This window comes from Danio rerio, chromosome 20 (genome assembly GCF_052040795.2).
Source record: "Danio rerio strain M-AB ecotype USA chromosome 20, GRCz13ab, whole genome shotgun sequence".
NCBI classification, from domain to species: Eukaryota; Metazoa; Chordata; class Actinopteri; order Cypriniformes; family Danionidae; genus Danio; species Danio rerio.
In genome coordinates this window covers 26099499-26122500 of record NC_141040.1, presented here as the reverse complement: position 1 = coordinate 26122500, position 23002 = coordinate 26099499, and the positions used below count along the sequence as shown (strand labels likewise).

Below are 23002 nucleotides of genomic sequence, written 5' to 3'. Positions count from 1 at the left end.
CTCGCAGCTGCATTTTTGGCAAACCTATGGTGTGAAAACACAAGCTATGTACATAAACAAATCTTCAGTCAGTCATCAAGACCACACTGGCATCTGAGACCGATCTTTGAAGGATGAATAACACGCTTTGTTTTACATAAAGATTTGGAAAAACAGCCACACCCACACATAGAGACAACCACAAGCACTTTACCCAATACACGGCCAATGCACATATTTTCCATAGTTGCCCAATCAGTTTATTGTCTGTTTTTTCTGTTGCATGTGCCAAGAACCCGTCAGTACACCAGAACTCACATCTTCTGACGGAGCCCATTACTCACGTGAGGACGGCCATCCTCAGCCTGAGCTCTGTGACCATGCAGGACGCCGGCAATTACAGCTGTGAGGCCATAAATGAGAAAGGGACCACTGCAAAGCCAGTCTGGGTCAACATCTATGGTAGATTTCATTTTATTCTTAGGGAATGCATGAATTGATTCAGTTTATATTTTAATCGCAATGAAATTTGCTTTGAAAATGTCTGTAAGACACATTAATACAATACACTGGTAATACAACAATGTTTTATGTGTTTGTGTCTCTAGAAAAAGGATTCATTAATATAACAAGTGTGGATAACAGTACTAGGAGAGTGCGGGCTGGTGAAAGTCTGTCTCTGCGAGTGGTAATGAACGCTTACCCAAAGCCGCATACTTTTTCCTGGAGCTACAGTGGTGTAAAACTTACCAATACTACTGATCATGTGATCACCAGCCGGACACATGGAAATAGGTAAAAATTTGAAATGTTTTTAGTACTACAGACATTTATTGTTTTTTCAAATGGAGCAATAGCTAGAGATGTACAGTATAGGTAAAATATGTTTTTTTTTTTTTTGTTTTTTTAATTAATTAGAAATATTAGCCAATATTGCTTTTTTAACTGCTATTTATTTCTGCGGTTTTTATATTTCAATTAGCTTTTTCTTATCATGTAATGCTCTCAATTACATTAATACTAAAAACATTTAAATGTAATTGCTTTTCTGCTTTTATGAAATAAATTAAAATATTGTGAGGACCACGTTTACATTTCACATTTAAAGTGATTAAAAAAGGACAGAATAAAGACAATGAATAAATTTGTGTAAAATGGTCCTAAAAAATATATACATCCTGACTTAAAGTCTTGTTGTCGATCCCAGTTGTAAGAGCAACAAATATTAACTTGACTTTTAGTTGATCATTTGGAAAAAGTGGAAGAAGGTAGATGTTTCTGCTGAAGACCTATTGGAATCTGCAAGGTCCAAGAGTTTTAAAGAAATCAGTCTTGTTTGGTGAAGGAGAAATCACTGTTTGGGCTTACATTCGGTATGGGGGTGTGCGAGAGATCTGCAAAGTGGATGGCAACATCAACAGCCTAAGGTATCAAGACAAAAGTGCTCTTTGCCATTCCAGATGACTTTATTAATAAGTTATTTGAGTCATTGCAGAGATGTACTGATTTAGTCCTTCAAGCTCATGGCAGTTATACACAATATTTATTCGTTTCCCACTGCACCATGACTTTATATTCTATACTGTACATTATTTCTGTTAAGTGACAAGACTTTTGTCTAAGCAAATTCAGACCTAATTAAATTATTAAAAATGAAGGCATGATCAAATTTATATACATACATTTTTTTTGGCAAAATAAGTGTAATCTAGAGGACTTTGCCTTTAATAATAGCCACTTTTCATGCCGAATGATTAACTAGAAGTCAAGTTTTCATTTGTTGTTCCTAAAACTTGGATAAGTGACAAGACTTTTGTCAGGTAGTGTATGTATGTGTATATATATATATATATATATATATATATATATATATATATATATATATATATATATATATATATATATATATATATATATATATATATATAAATTATTTCAATAAATCTGAACCTATAATAATTTTTTTAACCATTAGAATAGAGTTCGTAAAAAAATCTAAATAAGCTGAAAGAAAATTTCCTTCTATATTTTTATCCAACAGTTACACCAGCGAGCTGAAGCTAGTGCGTCTCAAGGTGTCAGAAAGTGGCATTTACACCTTTTCATGCTTAAACCGAGACGCAACTATCCGTCAAACGTTCGAAGTCCATGTCATCAGTAAGTGAAAACTTTTAATACAAATGACAAATATTTGGATTTTCCACTTGCCAGAAAATTGCAAAGAACATACATGATCTATTGCTTTTGTGTGTATTCTAGTTCAGCAGTGATCAGTCATATTTCTTGAGCATTGTGCCTGATAAACGAACACAATTGTCTGTGTAAGACCCTGGCTTAAAGCCCACTAACAATAGTGGAGGCCATGTAAAGACAGATAAGAATGGATTGCCCTTGAAGACTGCAAACAAGACATTTGTCAAATTGTCCATTATATCCCTGAAACGGGTCTTACATTTCAAACAACAAAAATACTTTATATCTGGCATTTATTAATCCACATTTAATGTAACTGCTAACTAGACAGCTGTACAAACATCCATCCCGCTAACTAGGCTTGTAAATCTGACCCTGAACCGATCTTTGACTGTTAGGCAAACCGCAGATTGTGTCCTATGAAGGGCCGATTGATGGACAGGTGCGCTGTGTGGCCGAAGGTTATCCCACTCCTCAGATCAAGTGGTATTACTGTGACCTGCCCCATTCAAGGTATGTTTAATGCCAATTTCAAATACACCCACACACTCAGATACAATGGGCTCCCAAAGCTCCCTTGAGCAGGGTTAGCATATTAGCCTCTCTGAGGGCACATTGTGACGCAGCATGGATTAGCCGCTAACCGCTAACTTGATGTTTGATGATTGGACAACAAAGGCTTTAGCTTGTTATGGATAGGGATAAGCAATTTGACTCTGTCATGACTGTGACATCACCAAAGCGATTGGCTGCTGTCTGTCATGTGATGGGAACAAGCCGCTCCTGTACAAGGGCTGTTTGTTCTTGGATAGTTTCAGTGTTGACAGAACACCTTAGCAAAGACTTAGTGACAAGCTTATCCTATCAATTCCTCTTGATGATCAAATCCGATCGGGATAACGTGGCCTGCTTCAATTTGAGCATATAAACATGCAGTGCAATGTCTTTTGATCTCTTCCGTGCATTGCTCGCTGTATCTGTCGGGGGCTGTTGAGAAACTGTTGAGAGGTTTCCATCAAAGACAAAAGGTGTAATTATTAGTAATGAAGAGACAAGAGCGAGGAATGTAAACTAATTTAGATTATTTGATCTTGCTTTTATCCAATGCTAACTCTGTTTAGTAGCAGTCATAGTTAACACTGAGAGAGACAGCATAAAAAAAGAGAAACAAATAAATCATAGCCCTTGACGGTAGTGCATTCCAGTCTGATGTTTTAAATAAAAGAGCCCTCGAGGCCTGGCACTTTGCAGCTTGATTTTTTGCTTTCTTAAGGAAAGATCTATTTTTACACATATGTTTGAAAAATTATAATAGCCCCTAAATGCAGAGAGAGATGTTTATCACAAACCTTAGAGCTTATAAAATGCATTGATGTGCATTGATATACTGATGTCTTGCATTGCTGATATGCAGTTGTGATATGCTGACTTCCATTGTTGTTTATTTATTTTTATTCAAACTATGGAAGTCAATGGGGAAAAGCTCTTGCTTGGTCACCCAGGAGAACATGAAATGGAAACTGACTTCACACACTCCTGGTCTTATCATAAGCGGTTCATTGGAGCATCTTATTCCAAAGATATGAAAATGTGGACTTCATAATCTTTCATCAAATTCCCTTGCTGTTCCCTAGAAGTAATATGGATGGCTAAGTGCAAGCATTTTGCATGTTGATGCATGATTTTAATTGTAAATGCAAAAATAAATAAATAAATAAAGCAGAATATAATAAGTACAATAAAATTATTTTAGAAAAAATAGAAATTATGAAATAAAATGAACAAATTAAAACTAAAATTAATTAATAAGAATAATTAATAATCATAACAATAAAATAAAATTATATTTTATTTAAGACATTAATTACATTTAATAAAAAAAAAATAGCTATAATAACATACAAAACAGCATGTATGTTATATACAGCATAATTGAGTACAGCCCAAATTGAAAATGAATATTTTTATCCATTTCTCAGTGAATATAGGCAATGTATTTTGGTGCATTTAAACAAAACAGATTTATTAAACAGATATATTTATTCAAATTTTATTTTAGTCACGAAACATATTTAGATATTTAAAGATAATACAACTAATTTCAAGAAAGATATTGCAAAAACCTACAAAAACCTTACAACCTACAAAATTTCAACTAATGTTTTACTTTTTTTTTTTTTTTACTTCTCTTGATTTTTCCTCTTTTTAAAATTTGTATTTAATATTTTTCCATAACATATAAAATTGGATGTGCTTTTTGGACCGTTATTGGTAATGTAAGCTCCAGATTTGGCTCCAGTACTGACTAATCTAATGTACAGTATATGCACAAATATAATATTGTATAGCTTTCTATTATAAATATGAATTCAAAAGATAGATTTGTGAGGCATGTACTCATATATGCTGAGCACTTTATATATTCTTAATATTGCCAGTTGAAAATAAAAAAAATCCAACCAAAAAATAAATAAAAATCTAAACATCTGCAAATAAAAAAAAATCATTTGATTAAAAATAGTTTATAACTGTAGACAATTAACTTTTTTTGGAAAAAAAAAAAAAAAAAACTTTAAAGGCTTTGAAAACATATTTAAATGTTTTTTTTGTCATTCAGAAGATAACAATCTTATGTGTTTTGGGTTATTGTGAATATCTAAAACCATTAAATTTACATTTATTGTTAATATACACAGTTTGCCAGTAACTTAGTGTGAAAGAATTACAGGTAAGATACTGTTTACATTTACAGCACCATTTATCTTGCTGTATATGTATTTACAGAATTGTATGTATATATTTACTGTAAAATATACAGTAGTTTTCACCATGCAACTTTAACATACAGTAACATACTGTATAACTGTGCGACAGTAAAATGCAATTCATTTTACAGTTTAATACTGTGTAATTTACAAATATCTACTGTTGTTTTTACATTTGTTTTTAAGCTGGTTGACCAGGACATGTTACTCATTTTTATTTAGTTTAACTTTAAATTAAAAATATTAAAATAATTAAATTAAACTATGAATAGGAAATATCAAATAAATGTTAATTTACAGTTGAAGTCAGACTTATTAAACGCCCTTTGAATTTTTCTTTTTTTAATGTTTCCCAAATTACATTTAACAGAGCAAGGAAATTTTCACAGTATTTCTGATAATGTTTTTTCTTCTGGAGAAAGTGTTTTATTTCGGCTAGAGTAAAAGCAGTTTTTAATTTTTTAATTATCATTTTAAGGTCAAAATTATTAGCTCCTTTAAGCTGTATTTTTTTTTTTTTTATAATATACAGTACAAACCATCATTATAAAATAACTTGCTTAATTACCCTATCCTGCCTAGTTAGACTAATTACCTTAGTTAAGCTTTTAAATGTCACTTTAAGCTGTATAAAGTATCTTGAAAATATTTAGTAAAATATTATTTACTGTCATCATGGCAAAGATAAAAGAAGTCAGTGTTTAGAGATGAGTTATTAAAACTATTCTGTTTAGAAATGTCTTGAAAAAATCTTCTCTCTGTTAAACATAAATTAGGGAAAAAAATAAATAGGGTTGCTAATAATTCAGGGGGTTTAATAATTCTGACTTCAACTGTATCTTTTAAATCATAACAGTTTCATTGAATACTAAAATAGCACAAAATGGTAGATCATTTTTGCTGTATTTTTCTATACTGAGCATTTCTGGAGCACAGTTACTATATTCTCTTGGTCATTTTTGCTTTGTTGAATGCCTCCTCAGGTGCTCCAATCTACTGAATGCCACTCAGGAGGAGGAGGATGTTGTCACCGTGACCATGACAAATCCTCCCTTTGGAAAAGGCGCAGTGGAGAGCCGTCTAAACATCACCAAGAACAATTACGCCACTCTTGAATGCGTGGCATCTGCCAATGGGGAAATCGTGTACACACTCTTCTCTATCAGCGGTAAGCAAACGACCTATCAAATATCTCTCAAACATGTTTTTATACACACACACACACACACACACACACACACACACACACACACACCCTTTCAGACAATGACTGAAGACTCTGTTAGCAATTTCGTCTCATTCTCAGACGACTCAAACTGCCTACAAACCGCCTACAGTCTGCTCACTGACCTTCTGATCCATATTGCTTGATCTGCAGGCTGTAATCAGAATTGTTAGTATGTCTTGGTGTTTATTAGCCTCTTTGTTGATCTTCTGCATATAACACACGCATGCCCTTTAAATCAACTTTGTACTGTGTCAGTATGGTCTGTACTGGCTGCGTTCATTTGTCACAGGTATGGTGGGTGTGTGTCTTTGCTTTGGTGTCCTGGTGGTAAATTATTCTGTTGATTTGTGTTGATTTGTTTGTTTTGGGGTTTGGTTTTTTTCCATCGTTGAGCCTGAGGGTGTGTCTCAATACACTCCCTAGGTCATTAGTTAGTATGTTTGCCAGTCAGCTATTTCTTGGGCTTCATTTTCACAGTTAAAATCTAACCTGCGCTCACATTATAGGCTGCAGAAAACGGTGAACATTAGCAGCTCCATAAATTCACTTGATAAAAGTATATATTTTTTAATTTTCAAATGCTGAAAACTAATATTGTGTGTGATTTATGCAATTTTGTTATTTATGTAATCGTTTAAAGGGGCTATATGTAAAATATTTGTGTGTTTACCACATTTTTATTGCTTAATATACATGTTTTTATAAAAACTTGAGAATTTTCCCACCTTCCTATTGGTTGACTTTGAAAGAATTCAGCTTTGTCAAAAGGATGTGATTTTTAGTCAATGTGTCATCCAAAGATAAGGGATTAAGCGATTAATCTAATTCATAGTCAGTCATTGTCATGATCAAATTTTTACAATATAGGTGATTACAAAAATTGTTACTTCTCCAGAATGTGTACGATCTATAGTTGCTAGGGATGTAACGGTATCAAAATTTCACGATACGGTAATACCTCGGAATGAATGGCACTGTACGGTATTTATTGAATCATTTAAAGGAAAAACAAAACTATTGAAGAGACTCAAAAAAAGTGCTAGAATGTTCAGGTTACCTCAACACTGAACATATCAATGACATACAAATGATCTATTTGTAAACTTTCAAACAGGAACTTAAAATATTCAATTTTAATAACAAAAAATATTAAACCATGAAAAAAAAAACCACCACTCAAGCCATGAGTGAGATAGAGGTCTCTTGGTGGTACAAGTCTATAGCCCCTTTCACACAGTGATACCGGAAAATATCCGGAAAATTTACGGAACGACTTTACCGGTATGTTCAAAAAAGCGCTGTTCACACAGGCGAGGACGTTACGGAAATTTTCCGGAAAAGAGCATTCACACATCCATTCCAAAATACCGGTAAATTCTGACATCATTCACCACAAATGAGCTTTAAACGGCTGCGCTTGTATTTGTAAACATTTGACTAAATTACAAACTCTTTTGATGATCAATATTGTAAACAACTTTCACAGGATCACTTTCGCATGTCGAGATGTTCATAATATGTGCGTGTGCTGCCGCTCACAGGCTGTTTCATGGGCACACGCAAAGCTTGAAGGTAAACAAACAACGGCTTATCATAAGCATCTTATCGATGATTATTTGCACAGTTGGCATTAAGGATAACATATAAACGTTATCTGACTAACTTCTAGCAGCTAAATGCGTCTGGAAAAATATTCAAAGGCTTTTATTCTCACAAACCGCGCGGACGTAAATGCGTCTGACTGTTGTGATTGGCTAAAGCAGAAGTCTTACGTCAGCACGTTCTAGACGTGCACGCGCTTATTCCGGAAATATTCCTTCTGCGTTCACACAGCGCAGCATTCCGGCAAATTGCCGGTAATGTTACAACTTCTCTCTCCGGAAAATAGCCAGAACGAATTTACCGGTATTTTCAAAAAGGACCCGTTCACACATACAACCTTTCCGGAAAATTGCCGGTAATTTTCCGGAAAGGTCTGTATGTGTGAAAGGGGCTAATGTCTCCATCAGTCTGAGCAGTGTGCTGTGTTCTGCTGTCCCATTGACTAAAAGAATCCCCATCATGTTAGTTGTATTCCCCGACTTGTATTTCAGCACAGTCTGGCAGTCCCCTTTTTTTGCATAACCTTTTTTTCTGTCACCTTTTCTTGTTTCTTTTTAGAGAGAAACTGAAATGCTTCCACACATCTGATTTAAAACCCGCTTTAGGTTCGACCATTTTTAGCTCTTTTTCTTTCCCGCTACTAGCAGCACTCTCCATTTCTGCATTACTGAATCTGTAACACAACAGACTGCAAAGGATGATGGCCACACCTGGGCTGATGAAAATTGTAGTTTCCGCTACGTCACATTCGCTCCATTCGCTTGAGCAAACTTTTCACCAAAAGACCCATGATTTTATTGAGTCACAACCATGGTAATATTGAAAGAAATTGCTATTGCGATATGACGATATTTACAATATTGTTACATCCCAAATAGTTACTGTAGTATTTTTAATACTACTGTAATAAAATAATTATTGTTAGGTCTGAATTTTATAATTTACAGTTGTACATTACCTGACAAAAATCTTGTCCCCTGTCCAAGGTTTAGGAAGAACAAATAATAACTTCTATTTGATAATGTGGTATCAGAAGTGGCTAATATTAAAGGCAAAGGCCTCTAGATTGCGCTTATTTTACCTAAATAAAATATGATCATGCCTTGATTTTTAATTATTTAATTAGGACAGTAAGGTCTGACTTTGCGTAGACAAAAGTCTTGTCACTTAACAGAAATAATCTACAGAATATAAAGTCATGGTGCAGTGGAAAAAGAATAGATATTGTGTATGACTCCCATGAGCTCGGAGGACTGCATCCATACATCTCTGCAATGACTTAACTTATTAATGATGTCATAAGCAATGGCAAAGAAAGCGTTCTTGCAGGACTCCTAGAGTTATTCAAGATTCTTTGGTTTCATCTTCAATGCCTTCTCCTTCATCTTACCCAGACATGCTCAATAATGTTCATGTCTGGTGACTGAGCTGGCCAATCCTGGAGCACCTTGACCTTCTTTGCTTTCAGCAACTTTGATGTGGAGGCTGAATTATGACAAGGAGCGCTATCCTGCTGAAGAATTTGCCCTCTCCTGTGGTTAAAATGTAATGGGCAGCACAAATAACTTGATACCTCAAGCTGTTGATGTAGACATCCACTCTGCAGATCTCTTGCACGCCCCCATACTGAATGTAATCTCAAACCATGTAATTCTTTCACCAAACAAGACTGATTTCTGTGAGAATCTTGGGTCTGAGTATTTGTTATGATTGGGATGCAGTTCAACAGATGATTCAGTGGAAAAATCTACCTTCTGCCACTTTTCCAAATGATCAACTAGAAGCCAAGTTATTATTACTATTATTATTATTTTTGTTTTTACAACTAGGATCGACAAAAAGACTTTTATTAGGTAGTGTACAAGAAAGGCAGAATAAATAGTAAAGTATTTTTTATTTAATTTAGATCTCCGATAATGGTTATATTGCAGTCCTCATAGCAAAATATCAGCATATTAAATAAAATAATATCATAATATTTAAATAAATAAAATTATATGTATCTAACATATATATATATATATATATATATATATATATATATATATATATATATATATGTATGTATGTATGTATGTATGTATGTATGTATGTATGTATGTATGTATGTATGTACGTACGTGTATGTATGTATGTATATATATATATATATATATATATATATATATATATATGTATGTATGTATGTATGTATGTGTGTGTGTGTATATATATATATATATATATATATATATATATATATATATATATATATATATATATATATATATATATATACTGTATTATCATGTTAAATTGTTTTTTCTGCTGAACACAAATGATGCTATAAAATAATATATTGCTATATAATGCTATAAAAATAAAAACAATTATTTAAAATGTAATGCTCCCTTGTAATATTGCTGTTTTATTATGTATGAAATAAATGAAAAAACGAATATATGATATATAATAATAGCACTGCACACCTACACAAAGATGAAGCAACCTCAACCTCAAATGATCAGTTTTCCAGTGTCTAAAAACTCTTTCACCTCATAGAAAAGCATGAAGCAAAATAAAACCTCGACCCAGGTGCTTCTAGTTTCCCAGGAATACTCAAGCAACCAGCCAAGAGGAAACGTTCATCTCCTCACATTCACTCCAGCTGTGCTTTTTGAAAAAATCTGAACCAGCTGCCAACTCACAGGTCGCCGCTCCTGCTCCAACTCAACCTGTGTAGGCAGACTCTCTTTTGAATAAGACCAGATAACAGCAGACTATTATATAAACAGAGGTGCTGAGTTTTATCCCTAATCTTGTTTCTTTTGTAAACCTAGCATTACCAACTGTTGGGGATTATCTCCAGAGTTTAGGGGGGTTTCGTTTGGGTTTGTTTTAAAAAACACCAGGCTTTTCCACCTCAGTTATTGCTGTATTATTGCTAAAGACAGTGGTTAACCAAAGGTCATCCACATCCTTTTTGGATCGATTGCTACGTTTATTATTTCTACTACGTTTGTGTATGTGTAAAATCCTTGGCTACATTGTCTTCATTTAGCATTTTCCCTGTATTAATTATTAAAGTTACATTCATTGTACTTTAACAACCCAATTGTTAATATTATTAACATAATTAATATTAATTGATACAATTAAGGTAACACAATTTTGCACAAAATTATATAATTAACAATTTTATAATTGAATTTAACAAATTTAAAATAATTAAAATAGACATTGCAACTTATAATGGTTATCATTTAACTATTTTATCATCTAGTTTAGATTGTTTGCAACATTTATTTTGTGTGTATGTGTGTGTGTGTGTGTGTGTGTGTACTGGTTTTGGTGGTTTACAAGGACACAGATTTGTATGATGACATGGGAATGACCTAGGTATTACATTGTTGAGGTTTATGAGACCATACCCTTTGTCCTTGCAATTCAAAATGCTTATATATCATACTCAACAGGTGTTTTTGACATTCGAAATGTGAGTAACTTGTATTCATTACATTGTGGGGACCAAATGTCCCCACATCATTTTTTGGTCCCAATGAGGAAAAGAGCTCATAAATCACACATAATAATTTATGGTACCACTTTATTGTGAAGGTCCTTTTATTGAACTTAAGTTACATTGCATCTACATGCCAGGTTAGAGTTAGTGTAAGATGACATGTACAGTTGAAGTCAGAATTATTAGCCTCCCTGGATTGTTAGCCAAGACCCCCTCCCCCCCCAGTTAATTTTTTCCCCCAATTTCTGTTTAACTGAGAGAAAAATTTTACAACAGCTTTAATTCTATCCGAAATAAAACAAATAAGACTTTCTCCAGAAGAAAAAATATTATGAGACAACATGAAAATGTCCATGGTCTGTTAAACATAATTTGGGAAATATTTAGAAAAGAAAAAAAAAATTCAAAGGGGGGCTAATAATTCTGACTTCAACTGTACGTACTTGCAAAGTTTTTCTATAGTCAGTTAAATGTCTGTAGAAGGAGCTTATTAACAGGTCTTAAGCAGACAGTCTATTAATACTCAAATGAGAGGTAATTGGCATGTAGTTGCAATGTCATTTTTAGTCAACAAAATGTGCAACAGTGACCATCAATGGTGACCAGTCTTACCTAAATTATTTTGAAAATGGCAAAATTCAGAAGGATTCCTCTGAGAGTTGGATTTAAGCATAGAGTTGGAATAGGGGGTTAGAATATACAGTTTGAACAGTATAAAAACCATTGTCTATGGGAAGTCCAGATGAAGACAGTTGTACAAGTGTGTGTGTGTGTGTTTGTCTACATTTAGCATTTTCCCTACTAAATTAGCCAGAAGTAAAAAAAAAAAAAATCTAGTTGACCTTTTGCTAGAGTTCATCTAGATTTGGACTGGAGGTTTTTAAGTGTTGTAGAGGATGAACTTTACAGTCGGGTTGCCCCAGGAAAGCCTGTTAGGTGATGTGGGAGCTTCTCAAGGTTTCGTCTCCAGCAGGAAAACCAGTGGGACAAAAAAGCCTCAGGCAGGAGCTATTCAACCTCGGCTAAGCGGGAGTCAGAAATGCCTGTTGTTCGGGAGAGAGCTGCTTTTGTGGGAGTGCTGGATGGATATGCTTGGATGCAGTGGGATGATGATAGATGGATGGATGGGCAAGGAAGAGAGAGAGAGAGAGACGGAGGGCTGTGAAAGCCAGTGGCAGGTTTACAAGGGATTACTTCCTGCAGAGTCTGCATTCTTTGATTTGAAATGGAGAGAAAGCTTCTTATAGCTTAAGAGCTTTACTACACTGCTCAGAACAACGCAGAAAAACAATAACACAACACGCATGAACACATACACACAGCAAAACACTGCTACAGTTTCAAAAGTGCAAAACAAATGAGTCGCGGTAAAGCGTTTTAGTGAGGATTATTCACACATCATTAAATACAAGCAATTATGACATAACTGTGAGGCATGTATTAAGTCATGTTGATGAGGTTTTATTGCTAATGAACTGTTTGTTGCATTTCCAGCAACACTGTGGTTTTGTCTCGATGTCAAAACCTTGTGCGATTTTTATTATTTCCATTGGGATTCTGGCTCAAGGGCTGAGACTAACATGAGATAGAGTGTGTTTTTCTGTGTTAACAGAATTGATCCTCAGGGATGAGCCGCGTGTATTGATTATCCGCCGATGCCTGAAACAGATTGTCTTCTTCACACGAATGCAGTGATTCCCAACAGAAACTAATCTCAGGGCTTAACAAGCTTAACATTTTCAAGTACTGTATAAAATAACCAAATTATGCTAATAAGTTTTAAAAAATATTTGAATTGTTAATTAAATAAATATTAATTAATGTAATGTCATGTATAGTAATTCTAAATCTATCTACAAATAATAATAATAATATTATTATTATTATTATTATTATTATTATTATTATTATTATTATTATTAACTAATAATATTTCAATACATTGGCAAAATATAAGTGTGGTATTTGGTAACATCAATATAATTGATCAAATGAAACAATTTAAATAAAATTAAATATTTAATACAATTACAATAAAATGTGTTGTTAATATTAATTGTTTTTATTTATTTATTTTTTTGAAATTTTTCTATTTGCTCAAGTTTAACTAAGACTTTAACATTTTAAATTGTAATATATTTGCTGTAGTTTCTTTTTATTTTCTTATTTCAGTCAAATGTTGGTTAGTTTGAACTAGAGATCTGCGCGGGACTAAATTTTGAATCCCGTTCCCGTCAGGTTTTAGTCCAGACCTAACCCATCCTGCTTATATTCAGCATTTGTTGTCCCGCTGCCCGATCCGCACCGTTTTCTACCCGCCGCACCCGATCCTGCTAACGGGGAATGGTGGGGACAAAACCAAAAACCTCCCAGTGATACAGAGTCCAGATAGCCTATAACAAGCTGTCTGTATAAACACACACACATAGACACACAGCACCAAGCAAGTGACACATAGACAGCACCAAGCTCTCTCTCCCTCATTTACGCACATATACACACACATAGACAGCGACAATTAAGCTGAACACAGCATCACGCTCTCTCATTCATACACATACTTGCGCGTGCTCGGGAGTCGGGAGCGATTTCGTTAAACCGCCCGCTCCAGTTCAAATTACACCAGTTACCAACCGCTCCCCTGCTTTATTCGTAAATTTATTCGGAATGCAGACCTCTAGTTTGAATCTTATTTTGTCATAAATTATTGCATTAATTAATTAATATTTTAAATACATTTTTATTGTAATGTTTTTAATTTATCTTAAAATATTAGATTTTTTAAATTAATTATTTAAATATTTTTATCATTATTTTGTGTAAGTAATGTTCCCCTGGACCTCAGTTTGAAAATCCCTGCACCATATTATTTACGAGTATTACATAATATTATTATGCTTTGTTACAAATTGTTATTTATCTAAATTGTCTGTCATTTATCTTTTATGAGTCATAAAACATATCCTCTTATCAAGATATCATCAATAATCAGCTGGAAAACTTACTATTCGTGCACCACTATTAAAAGGGACACATTCTGGAGTAGGGCTGATGGAGGAGTAGATGCACGTTTTTCATCTTGCTGATTTCTGATGTCCGCTGTGTGTTGTTTTAATCTCCACAGAGAACACTGTTCCTCATGAACTCTTTACACCGCTGCTCATCGGTTTTGTAGCCGCAGCTGTTATCCTTGTTCTCATCCTGATCGTCCTGACCTACAAGTACATGCAGGTAAAATAGCATTAATTTCATAGTCTTTTGTCAAAGGAAAGACATGCTGACTCACTGAGGCAATTAAGTAATGAGATTAAATTGAATAGTTTTAATCCTCGCCATATTATAGCATTCAATACTGCAACATGTATTGTTGTTCTAGCGCAACCCATTTTGGGTTATTTGATATTGAACGTGATACTCGAATGCAGCGCAATTTACCTATCACACCTGGCTACACTCCCACACTTCAGGGGAATAGAAACAATACACGCTTAAGGAAATTATTTACTTAGTTTACTTAGTCAGGCCATAAGACCTGATGTTTATCTGCACAGTTTTGCACTGTTGCACAGAGGAACGACCACTGCAATTACTGTCCACACTTTTGTTTGAATAATTGATGTGTATTTACACTAAACTTTTATAGACTCCATAAACTGTAACTGAATCAAATGTAAAAGGTTGTCTCCACACATGTGAAGTGTTTAGACCGATCTTTGTGGATTTAAAAACTTAAAATGACCTTAATGTAGACTTGAATGGAGATGTTGTGTTAGTTATTTTCATATATATATATATATATATATATATATATATATATATATATATATATATATATATATATATATATATATATATATATAAAGAAATCCACAAAATTCAGTCTAAATACTTCACACGCACATACAGTATATAAATAGAACTGTCAATCGATTAAAAGAATTAACTAGTTAATTGCACTTTTTTTTAAAACTTCAAACTAAAACTTGTGATTTTGCCTATTCAAATGTAAAATTAATGTAAACAAAAACTATTTAAATTTAAAATATAATTGTTTGTTAGCATTTTTGTTTAATTTGTAACACAGATTTCTTCACGTAAACACCATGCCCACAATAAACCATCAAGATCCTGGCTTTACAGCCATATTTATTACAGAAATAAAAACACAGGCATGTTAGTCCTCCTTTATACATTTAGGCAGTTGCTAAGACAGTCCAGTCTGTTGACATTATCGGGGGACAATGTGGACCTTTTCTTTTGAATGATGTGAGCTGAGAGTGTAACGTTATCTCACGACAATACGTAACTTTTTGATTTAGTGGCTACGGACAACGACATTTTGGCAGGTTTGTTGCTAAGAACACACACAGACACACACACTCACATTCACTCACACACACACACACACACACACACACACACACACACACACACACACACACACACACACATACACACACACACACACACACACTCTCTCTCTCTCTCTCTCTCTCTCTCTCTCTCTCTCTCTCTCTCTCTCTCTCTCTCTCTCTCTCTCTCTCTCTCTCTCTCTCTCTCTCTCTCTCTCTCTCTCTCTCTCTCTCTCTCTCTCTCTCTCTCTCTCTCTCTCTCTCTCTCTCTCTCTCTCTCTCTCAACGCGCGTAGGACAGGGCAGCCGGATCGACTTTCTTCTGTTTCAACACGCATGATAGCGTTCATCAAATTTGCCTTAACTAAGCGTATAGCTGTATTTCACAAAGCTTTTGACACAAAAAAAAAGTGCGAAGCAGACACTTGCGTTTATAGAGGAAAACACGTCAAACTTAATAAAACATTGGAGGGTGGCATGCTGAAAGGCAGAGGAATGCGTGACTTCATCTGGCACTTCATTTACATGGACACCAATACTCCGATTTTAATATGATTAAGATAACACTCTTATTAAGAGTCTACCATGTAATCAGCTATTTTTGATTACCTTAAAGGACCACTGAGTCATGAAATGTGGAGGTTTTTCTTTCCATTCGCCATGTGGTATCAAATTCCATTAAAACAGTCGAATGTTAAAAATGAAAAACCACGAAATTGCAAAAAACTCTGGAGGAAACGCTGGAGAGCCTGGTGATGCGACATTAATTGTTTTATACTGAAAATTGCATTTAAAAAGTGCAAAATAAACACAAGTCGACCACAACAGAAAAAAAAAACTGCAACTGCATTAATTGCGTAATTTTTTATAACGCGTTGAATATTTAAAATTAATCGCATTTGTTAACACACTAATTTAACTATATATATATATATATATATATATATATATATATATATATATATATATATATATCTTATTTTTTATTTTATTAATTTAATGTTATTTAATTATATATATTTTTAATTTTTACATTTCTTTTTTTTTTTTTTTTTTTTGGTTGGGAACTAATGGGACAGTTACCCCTATCATAAAAAACAATAGTATAATGAGGATAAAAAATTGTATAATCTGTCTTTCCAGTTCTTTTTTGGTTTGTTTGTAATTTGATTTAATTTAATTTTCCTTTTTACTTTGCATTGTTAGAAGGTTCACTTTACAATAAGGTTGCATTAGTTTATGTTAGTTAATGCATTTGCTATCATGAATTAAGATTGGACAATACATGTTCAGCATTTATTAATCACAGATCAATATTTACTAATGCATTATTAAAATACAAATACTTTCTGTTAACATTAGTTGCTGCACTGTAATTTCAAAAAATAACAATAAACAACTTTATTACCATTAGCTAACATAAAAAAACGAATAAACAAAGCAATAAATGTATATTTTATTGTTTCTTCATCATAATAAATATATTATCTGATGTTAAATAATGTATTATTGTAAAGTGTTATCGTTACAATAAAGCTTAAAAAGCAGGTTATGTTTCTTTAGCAACATTAAACTTATTTTATCTTTCTTTTCTCATTTCCATCTTCTACAGAAACCCAAATACCAAATCCAATGGAAAGTCATAGAGGGTATTCATGGAAACAACTATGTGTACATTGACCCCACTCAGCTTCCATACGACCACCAGTGGGAGTTTCCCAGAGATAAGCTGCGATTTGGTGAGTCTTTGAAAGTCTTCTTTAAAATGACTAAATCATATTCCAAACCGCTTCTAGATATTGAAATATTTCTTTTGTTTGGAAAGGTTTATTGCTCCAGAAAAAATAAACACATTTCACACAGAACAAAGCTTGCTTCTTTTCACTGTTGGCTGTTGCCCAGTTTATGACACCGATAGCTGCCGCCTTCCCCGTGAAGGAATAGCTGTATCCGTCAACAAACAGGATCTAACAGGATCTAGCATATCCCACTTCCCCACAAGCCACACCTCTTTGATTCAAAAACAAGTTTATGTTCCAGTTGATAGCTGGTTTTGGATCAAGCTCCAATGACTGTAAACAAAAGTAAAACTGATGTGTGTGGGGACTGTATCAATATTCTCAATCAGATTTGCTTTCTTTCATTTCCAGGAAAAACTCTTGGATCTGGAGCATTTGGAAAGGTGGTGGAGGCAACGGCTTATGGGATGTCCAAAGCAGACACTGTGATGACTGTAGCTGTGAAGATGCTGAAACGTGAGTGAAAAGCAACGTAGAGTATGTTCAGAGTTTTGTGAAATACGAGTTGAATTGTTACAACAAGGCCTGTTTGACCAGCACGTTTATTTAAGCAAATGAGGCAGCGGGTAATGACACACCAGAAAGTACACAAACCTGCCTGATGAGAAGAGCAATGGTTAAACATTTGCAGTAACCCACAAATTTTGGTTCCCAGAACACTCTGGGATTGTTGGTTTATGCCTTTGAGCCATAATACCTTTAAATAAAACAAAGATTAACCGATCTGAATTACAAGGTGTAAACTATTGTGAGAACCAAACATTTAGAATTATGATATCACAAAAACAGAAAAATTTTGAGGAACAAAAACAGATCAGAATTCAGAGTTATTAGACTGGTTTTACAAGCAGGGCTTATTCGTCGGCGTGAATCAGAAAGTAAGGTTGTCCTTTCGCTGTGAATTGACAAAAAAACTGTATGATTTCATCCATTGGGAACCAGTTGGATCATTGGAAGAAGGGCATTGCTAACAAAATGGAGGAAGATTGCTAAATGGGTGAAAACAGGGCAGAAACATGATATACCCCGCCCTATGGGCATTCCATGGGACCAGAAGTGAAGAAAAATATTTTCAAGAAAGAGGAAAGGTTATGGTATTGTCAGACTCCCGTGTTTTGTCATGTGACCTTTCCCCATGTTTCCATGCTCCATGTGTGTTTATTTGTATCATGTGACCCCTTTGTTCTAGTTCCCGCTGTTTGTTAATGTCCCATGAGTCTCACCTCTGTTCCTCCCCTGTGTGTCGTCAGTTCCATTAGTCCTTGTGTATTAATACCCCTTAGTTTAGTTAACTCCTTTGCCATTCTGTGAGAGCCCAGGTGTGACAGGTATTTGATTAAATATTACAAGGACAAATTGTTTTTTACAAAATTGTACATTGTTTATAATAACAACTACTATAAACTAGGGTTGGGCATCTAAGCTATAATGTCGATCCGATACGCATCTCGATACAAAGAATATGATCCGATATATTTGTGATACATTTGTGACATATTGCGATGCAACACGATACGATTCACACCCATATCACGATACAATGCAATAATTCAGCACTAACTAATTAGATCAAGTTTATGAGATTATGTGAAAGAGGATGCTGTGCCATTGAATGAGTTTGATTATTTATTAACCAAGCAAAACCAAGAATTTTTTTTACAAACTTTTCTCTTAGAGCCAGAGTGTCAGTTTACAGTAGAGGGCCATTTTAGAACATATAGCACATATTATTTAAGTATTTTCAAGATAAACAGAATGTATGAGTGCAATATATATTAAAATATATATATTTGCACTCTTTCAACATAAAGGTTTACCATTGCACAACAAGAATTGTGATTTAACTTTTCAAATATGAAAACAAGTTTTACAAAGATATTTTGCCACTGAATATTCAAAACTTAAGGTCGTGAACTAGCAGTGTTATGCTGCTTTGAAACATCACTGTCACTGTAAACAATAGGCTAATAAAAATATAATTAAATACAAATTAACAGGAGGAGGTATTTAAAACCTTCGTTCTCCGTGACACTAGGCTGAATATCTTTGCAGATGAACAATGCAATAACATCCGTTTTTGGCGTAGAGCGCACAAAACTGTTGCGCATGGAAAAAAACTTGCAATGCTTTTCTCACCACTTTTGGAGCTGGTAGCTACAGTTGAAGCTGTGCAGGAAGCCGGGGATGCAGGAACACTGGAAGATGCTTCCAAAACAACACCGTGGCGCCGCTTCAAGTGAGATATCAGATTAGTCGTACTGTTGCCCGTGTATTTTACAGATGCGCGGCACATTTTGCAAATTGCATCTGTCCTGTCAAGTCGTCCATCCTTAAATCCATAATGTTGCCATACTTTAGATTTAGAACTCAGTGGGGAATAAAATGTTTGTTTTGCTTCTCGCTTTCTGAGGGCGCACCACTATCTTCATCCGCACACCTGATACACTGAGTTGTAGTGTAAGTGTACACATCCGCAGGTCCGTTGCTAAGGCATACTTTATGTAGGTCGATTAAATTATGCGCCAAAAACAGGTTGACAACACTTGTTAATAAATAAAAAAATACATTCTATATTAAAAATATAAGTTGTATCTTGGAAAAACCGATGCATCTCGCAAAAACCGATGCATCTCGATTTGCTTCCAAAATTTCATTCATCCTCTGCTGCTCTACCGATGCACTCGCATCGTGCACGCGCATGACCGCGTGTCGATACATATCGGTTAATCTTCCCATCCCTACTATAAACATAAAAATAAGGAGAGTAAATTTTGATTTCATGCCACCTTTAAGTCAAAATTAGGCCTTAAAATGACTTGAATAAGTGAAGTTTATTTATAAACTAATTTCAAGAGGATCACATGCTTATGATTGCTTGCAGCCGGTCCTGCATTATTTAATTTATGATTCACCAATCAGATTATTCCTAAGCCACTATAAATACCCTAAGTTCCATATAACAGCCATCTTCATTTTGATGAATCCCCCCTTCCACCCCTACTCCTCCTCCTTTCCTAGATGGGTGGCATGGGTGGCTCAGTGGTTAGCACTGTTGCCTCACAGCAAGAACATCACTGGTTCTAGTCCTTACCAGGCCAGCCAACGTTTCTGTGCAGAGTTTACACGTTCTCCCTTTGCTCACGTGGGTTTATCTGGGTTCCCCGGGTTCCTTCCACCATCCAAAAACATGCAACTTAAGTCAATTGACTATTCCAAATCGGCACCATAGACATGCTCCTAGTAATTAGTTATATCTTAAGAACAATCAATATCTGTTTCTGTACCTGATATCTGTTTATGTACCTCAATATCTGTACCTGAGCTCAAACTCCCCTCTCACCTTGCAAACGGGAGGGAGCCCCAGGATCCACTCTATTTTTACATCTGTTACATACAGTAGCTTGCAGTTTCCTTCTTCTGCCTAAATGGATAAAGGATTTTTGAGGTCACCTCATATTTTAGTTTCTAATCAAATACATTGACAAATCAATTAAAATTATGTCAAATGATTCAAATGGTTGTCCTCTACTATCGGAAATGTGCTTTTTCTTTCAAGATCCCTATTGCTATATGGGCTTGTGTTCATCCACTCTCACTGGTAGTGCTGTGATAAAAACTAAATGCTATTGGTAGTTTTCTAGAAAGGGGAGGGGTTACTATATGCCCCACCTCGTTTTCATATTTCAGACATTGAGCAAAATATTCCATTTCAAAGCACTTCATGGGATTTTAAGTCTGGTCTGTAAAACCAGGGGAATATAATTCTTGAATTTGAGGGTTTTCAATTGTGAATTTATGTATCTCAATTTAAAAAAAAATAAAATAAAAAATCTGAACTGTGAAATAACTTTTCAAATATAAATAAATAAATGGATAAATAAATAAATAAAATGATCAGAAGATTGTATTTCACAATAACGGCAATTTTTTGTAAAAAATCCTTAATAAATATGCAATCGCAAGAAATGCAGTCAGACTTCTGAAAGAGATCTCAGCTATAAATTCTGGCTTATTGTCTTGCAAAAATGTGTATAATAAAAATACATTTTTGGGAAACAAAGTTGCAGGTTTGAAAAAAAAAAACTTTCAGAACTCTGACAGTTTCTTGCAGTTCTGAGTTTATATTTAGCAAAAATTGCATAATGTATTTATTTAATCCTGTAGCAGAAATGGAATTGCATTTATGTATTATAACAAAACTGCGTTTTATTTATTTATTTTTATTTATTTATTTATTTTTTATATTTATGTTCTGTTTTTTTTTTTTTCCCCTATAGCGAGTGCCCATGCAACAGAGAAAGAGGCTCTGATGTCAGAGCTGAAGGTGCTTAGTTATCTTGGCAACCACATTAACATTGTCAACCTGCTTGGGGCATGCACTGTTGGAGGTGAGAGACCAACACTAGATATTATTTTTGCAGGTTTGTGCAGTGAATTGTGTGTTCTTCATTGCCAAACTGGTCTGTTGTGCAGGTCCAACTCTAGTTATAACAGAGTACTGCTGTTTCGGCGACCTGTTGAACTTCCTGCGCAGAAGGAGAGTATATTTCTACTACACTACACTAGGCGAAGATGCTTATTATAGAAATGTCATGATGCAGTCAGAACCAAAGTAAGTATCATAAGTGCAACTGGTGAAGTTGGATAGCATGAAGATTCCTTCTGGATTCCCTAAAAAAATTATATATGATCCTAGTGACAGCAGAAATGGATACATGACCATGAAGCCCTCTGTACTGGGAATCCTGTCCTCCGAAAACAGACGATCACTTAATAAAGGTTGGATTTATGTCTTGTGACTTCTTTACTGTAGGTCTTCTTGTCTTTTAACTTTTCATGTCATTTCATCTCTTGTTTCATCTCATGTCTTCTTAGTTCTCCAATTGTATTCTTGTCTCTTTACTTTCTAAGACTCTTCTCTTCAGCTCACCTTGTCTCATCTCTTTTTGTATTTTATTTTTTTCTTTAGTGTTCCTTGCACATTTCTCATCCCGTCTCAGCATGTTTTATGTCTTACTTGAATTTTTCACCCTTTAAGGGGATTCGTACAGTGATTCTGATGCCGTCAGTGAGATTCTGCAGGAAGACGGCTTGACTCTGGACACTGAGGATCTTCTCAGCTTCTCCTACCAAGTAGCCAAAGGGATGGATTTTCTGGCATCAAAGAACGTAAGTGTTTCTTTAGTGAATGTGTTTGGGAGGAGCCTAATCTTTCCTGTCAATCAATATTATACACAAGTGTGTATAAGCAGTGTACCAGCAACATCTCTTCTGGCATTCGGGTCCAGCCAATCCTGTGATAAATGTCTAAAACAGATGAACTGCTGTTTTTTACTTTTGACAATGAATTTTCGTAAAGCTGCTTTTATTATTGAGCTTTTTCCAAAACCCCCCAATCGCTGGTCTCCCAAGTAGAGAGAATATTTAGGATTGGGGCCACCCCTCTAGGCATCCTTCTGCAAATTCGCTAAGGTGCCGCCACTAACTTCGATCTTCTTCGCCTCCGTGTAGGCATCCATGTACCCCAGCTGTTTCAACTTTTCCATGCACTTTAGCTCATCTGGTTTCATCTGGAATATCTCC

At 34.7% G+C, this 23002-nt stretch overlaps 1 protein-coding gene across 6 annotated transcripts in view; it reads left to right on the top strand.

The window, feature by feature from the left end:
* The window catches only part of kita (KIT proto-oncogene, receptor tyrosine kinase a), a 103537-nt gene that overhangs the window by 66408 nt on the left and 14127 nt on the right, over positions 1-23002 (top strand). For all 6 annotated transcript variants that reach the window (XM_087296331.1, XM_087296330.1, XM_087296329.1 and 3 more), the window contains 12 exon segments: positions 273-441; positions 588-774; positions 2021-2136; positions 2571-2685; positions 5921-6105; positions 14394-14500; positions 17233-17359; positions 17771-17875; positions 21697-21807; positions 21893-22031; positions 22116-22198; positions 22458-22588. In XM_087296331.1, coding sequence (XP_087152457.1) covers positions 273-441; positions 588-774; positions 2021-2136; positions 2571-2685; positions 5921-6105; positions 14394-14500; positions 17233-17359; positions 17771-17875; positions 21697-21807; positions 21893-22031; positions 22116-22198; positions 22458-22588 — 1575 coding nt within the window.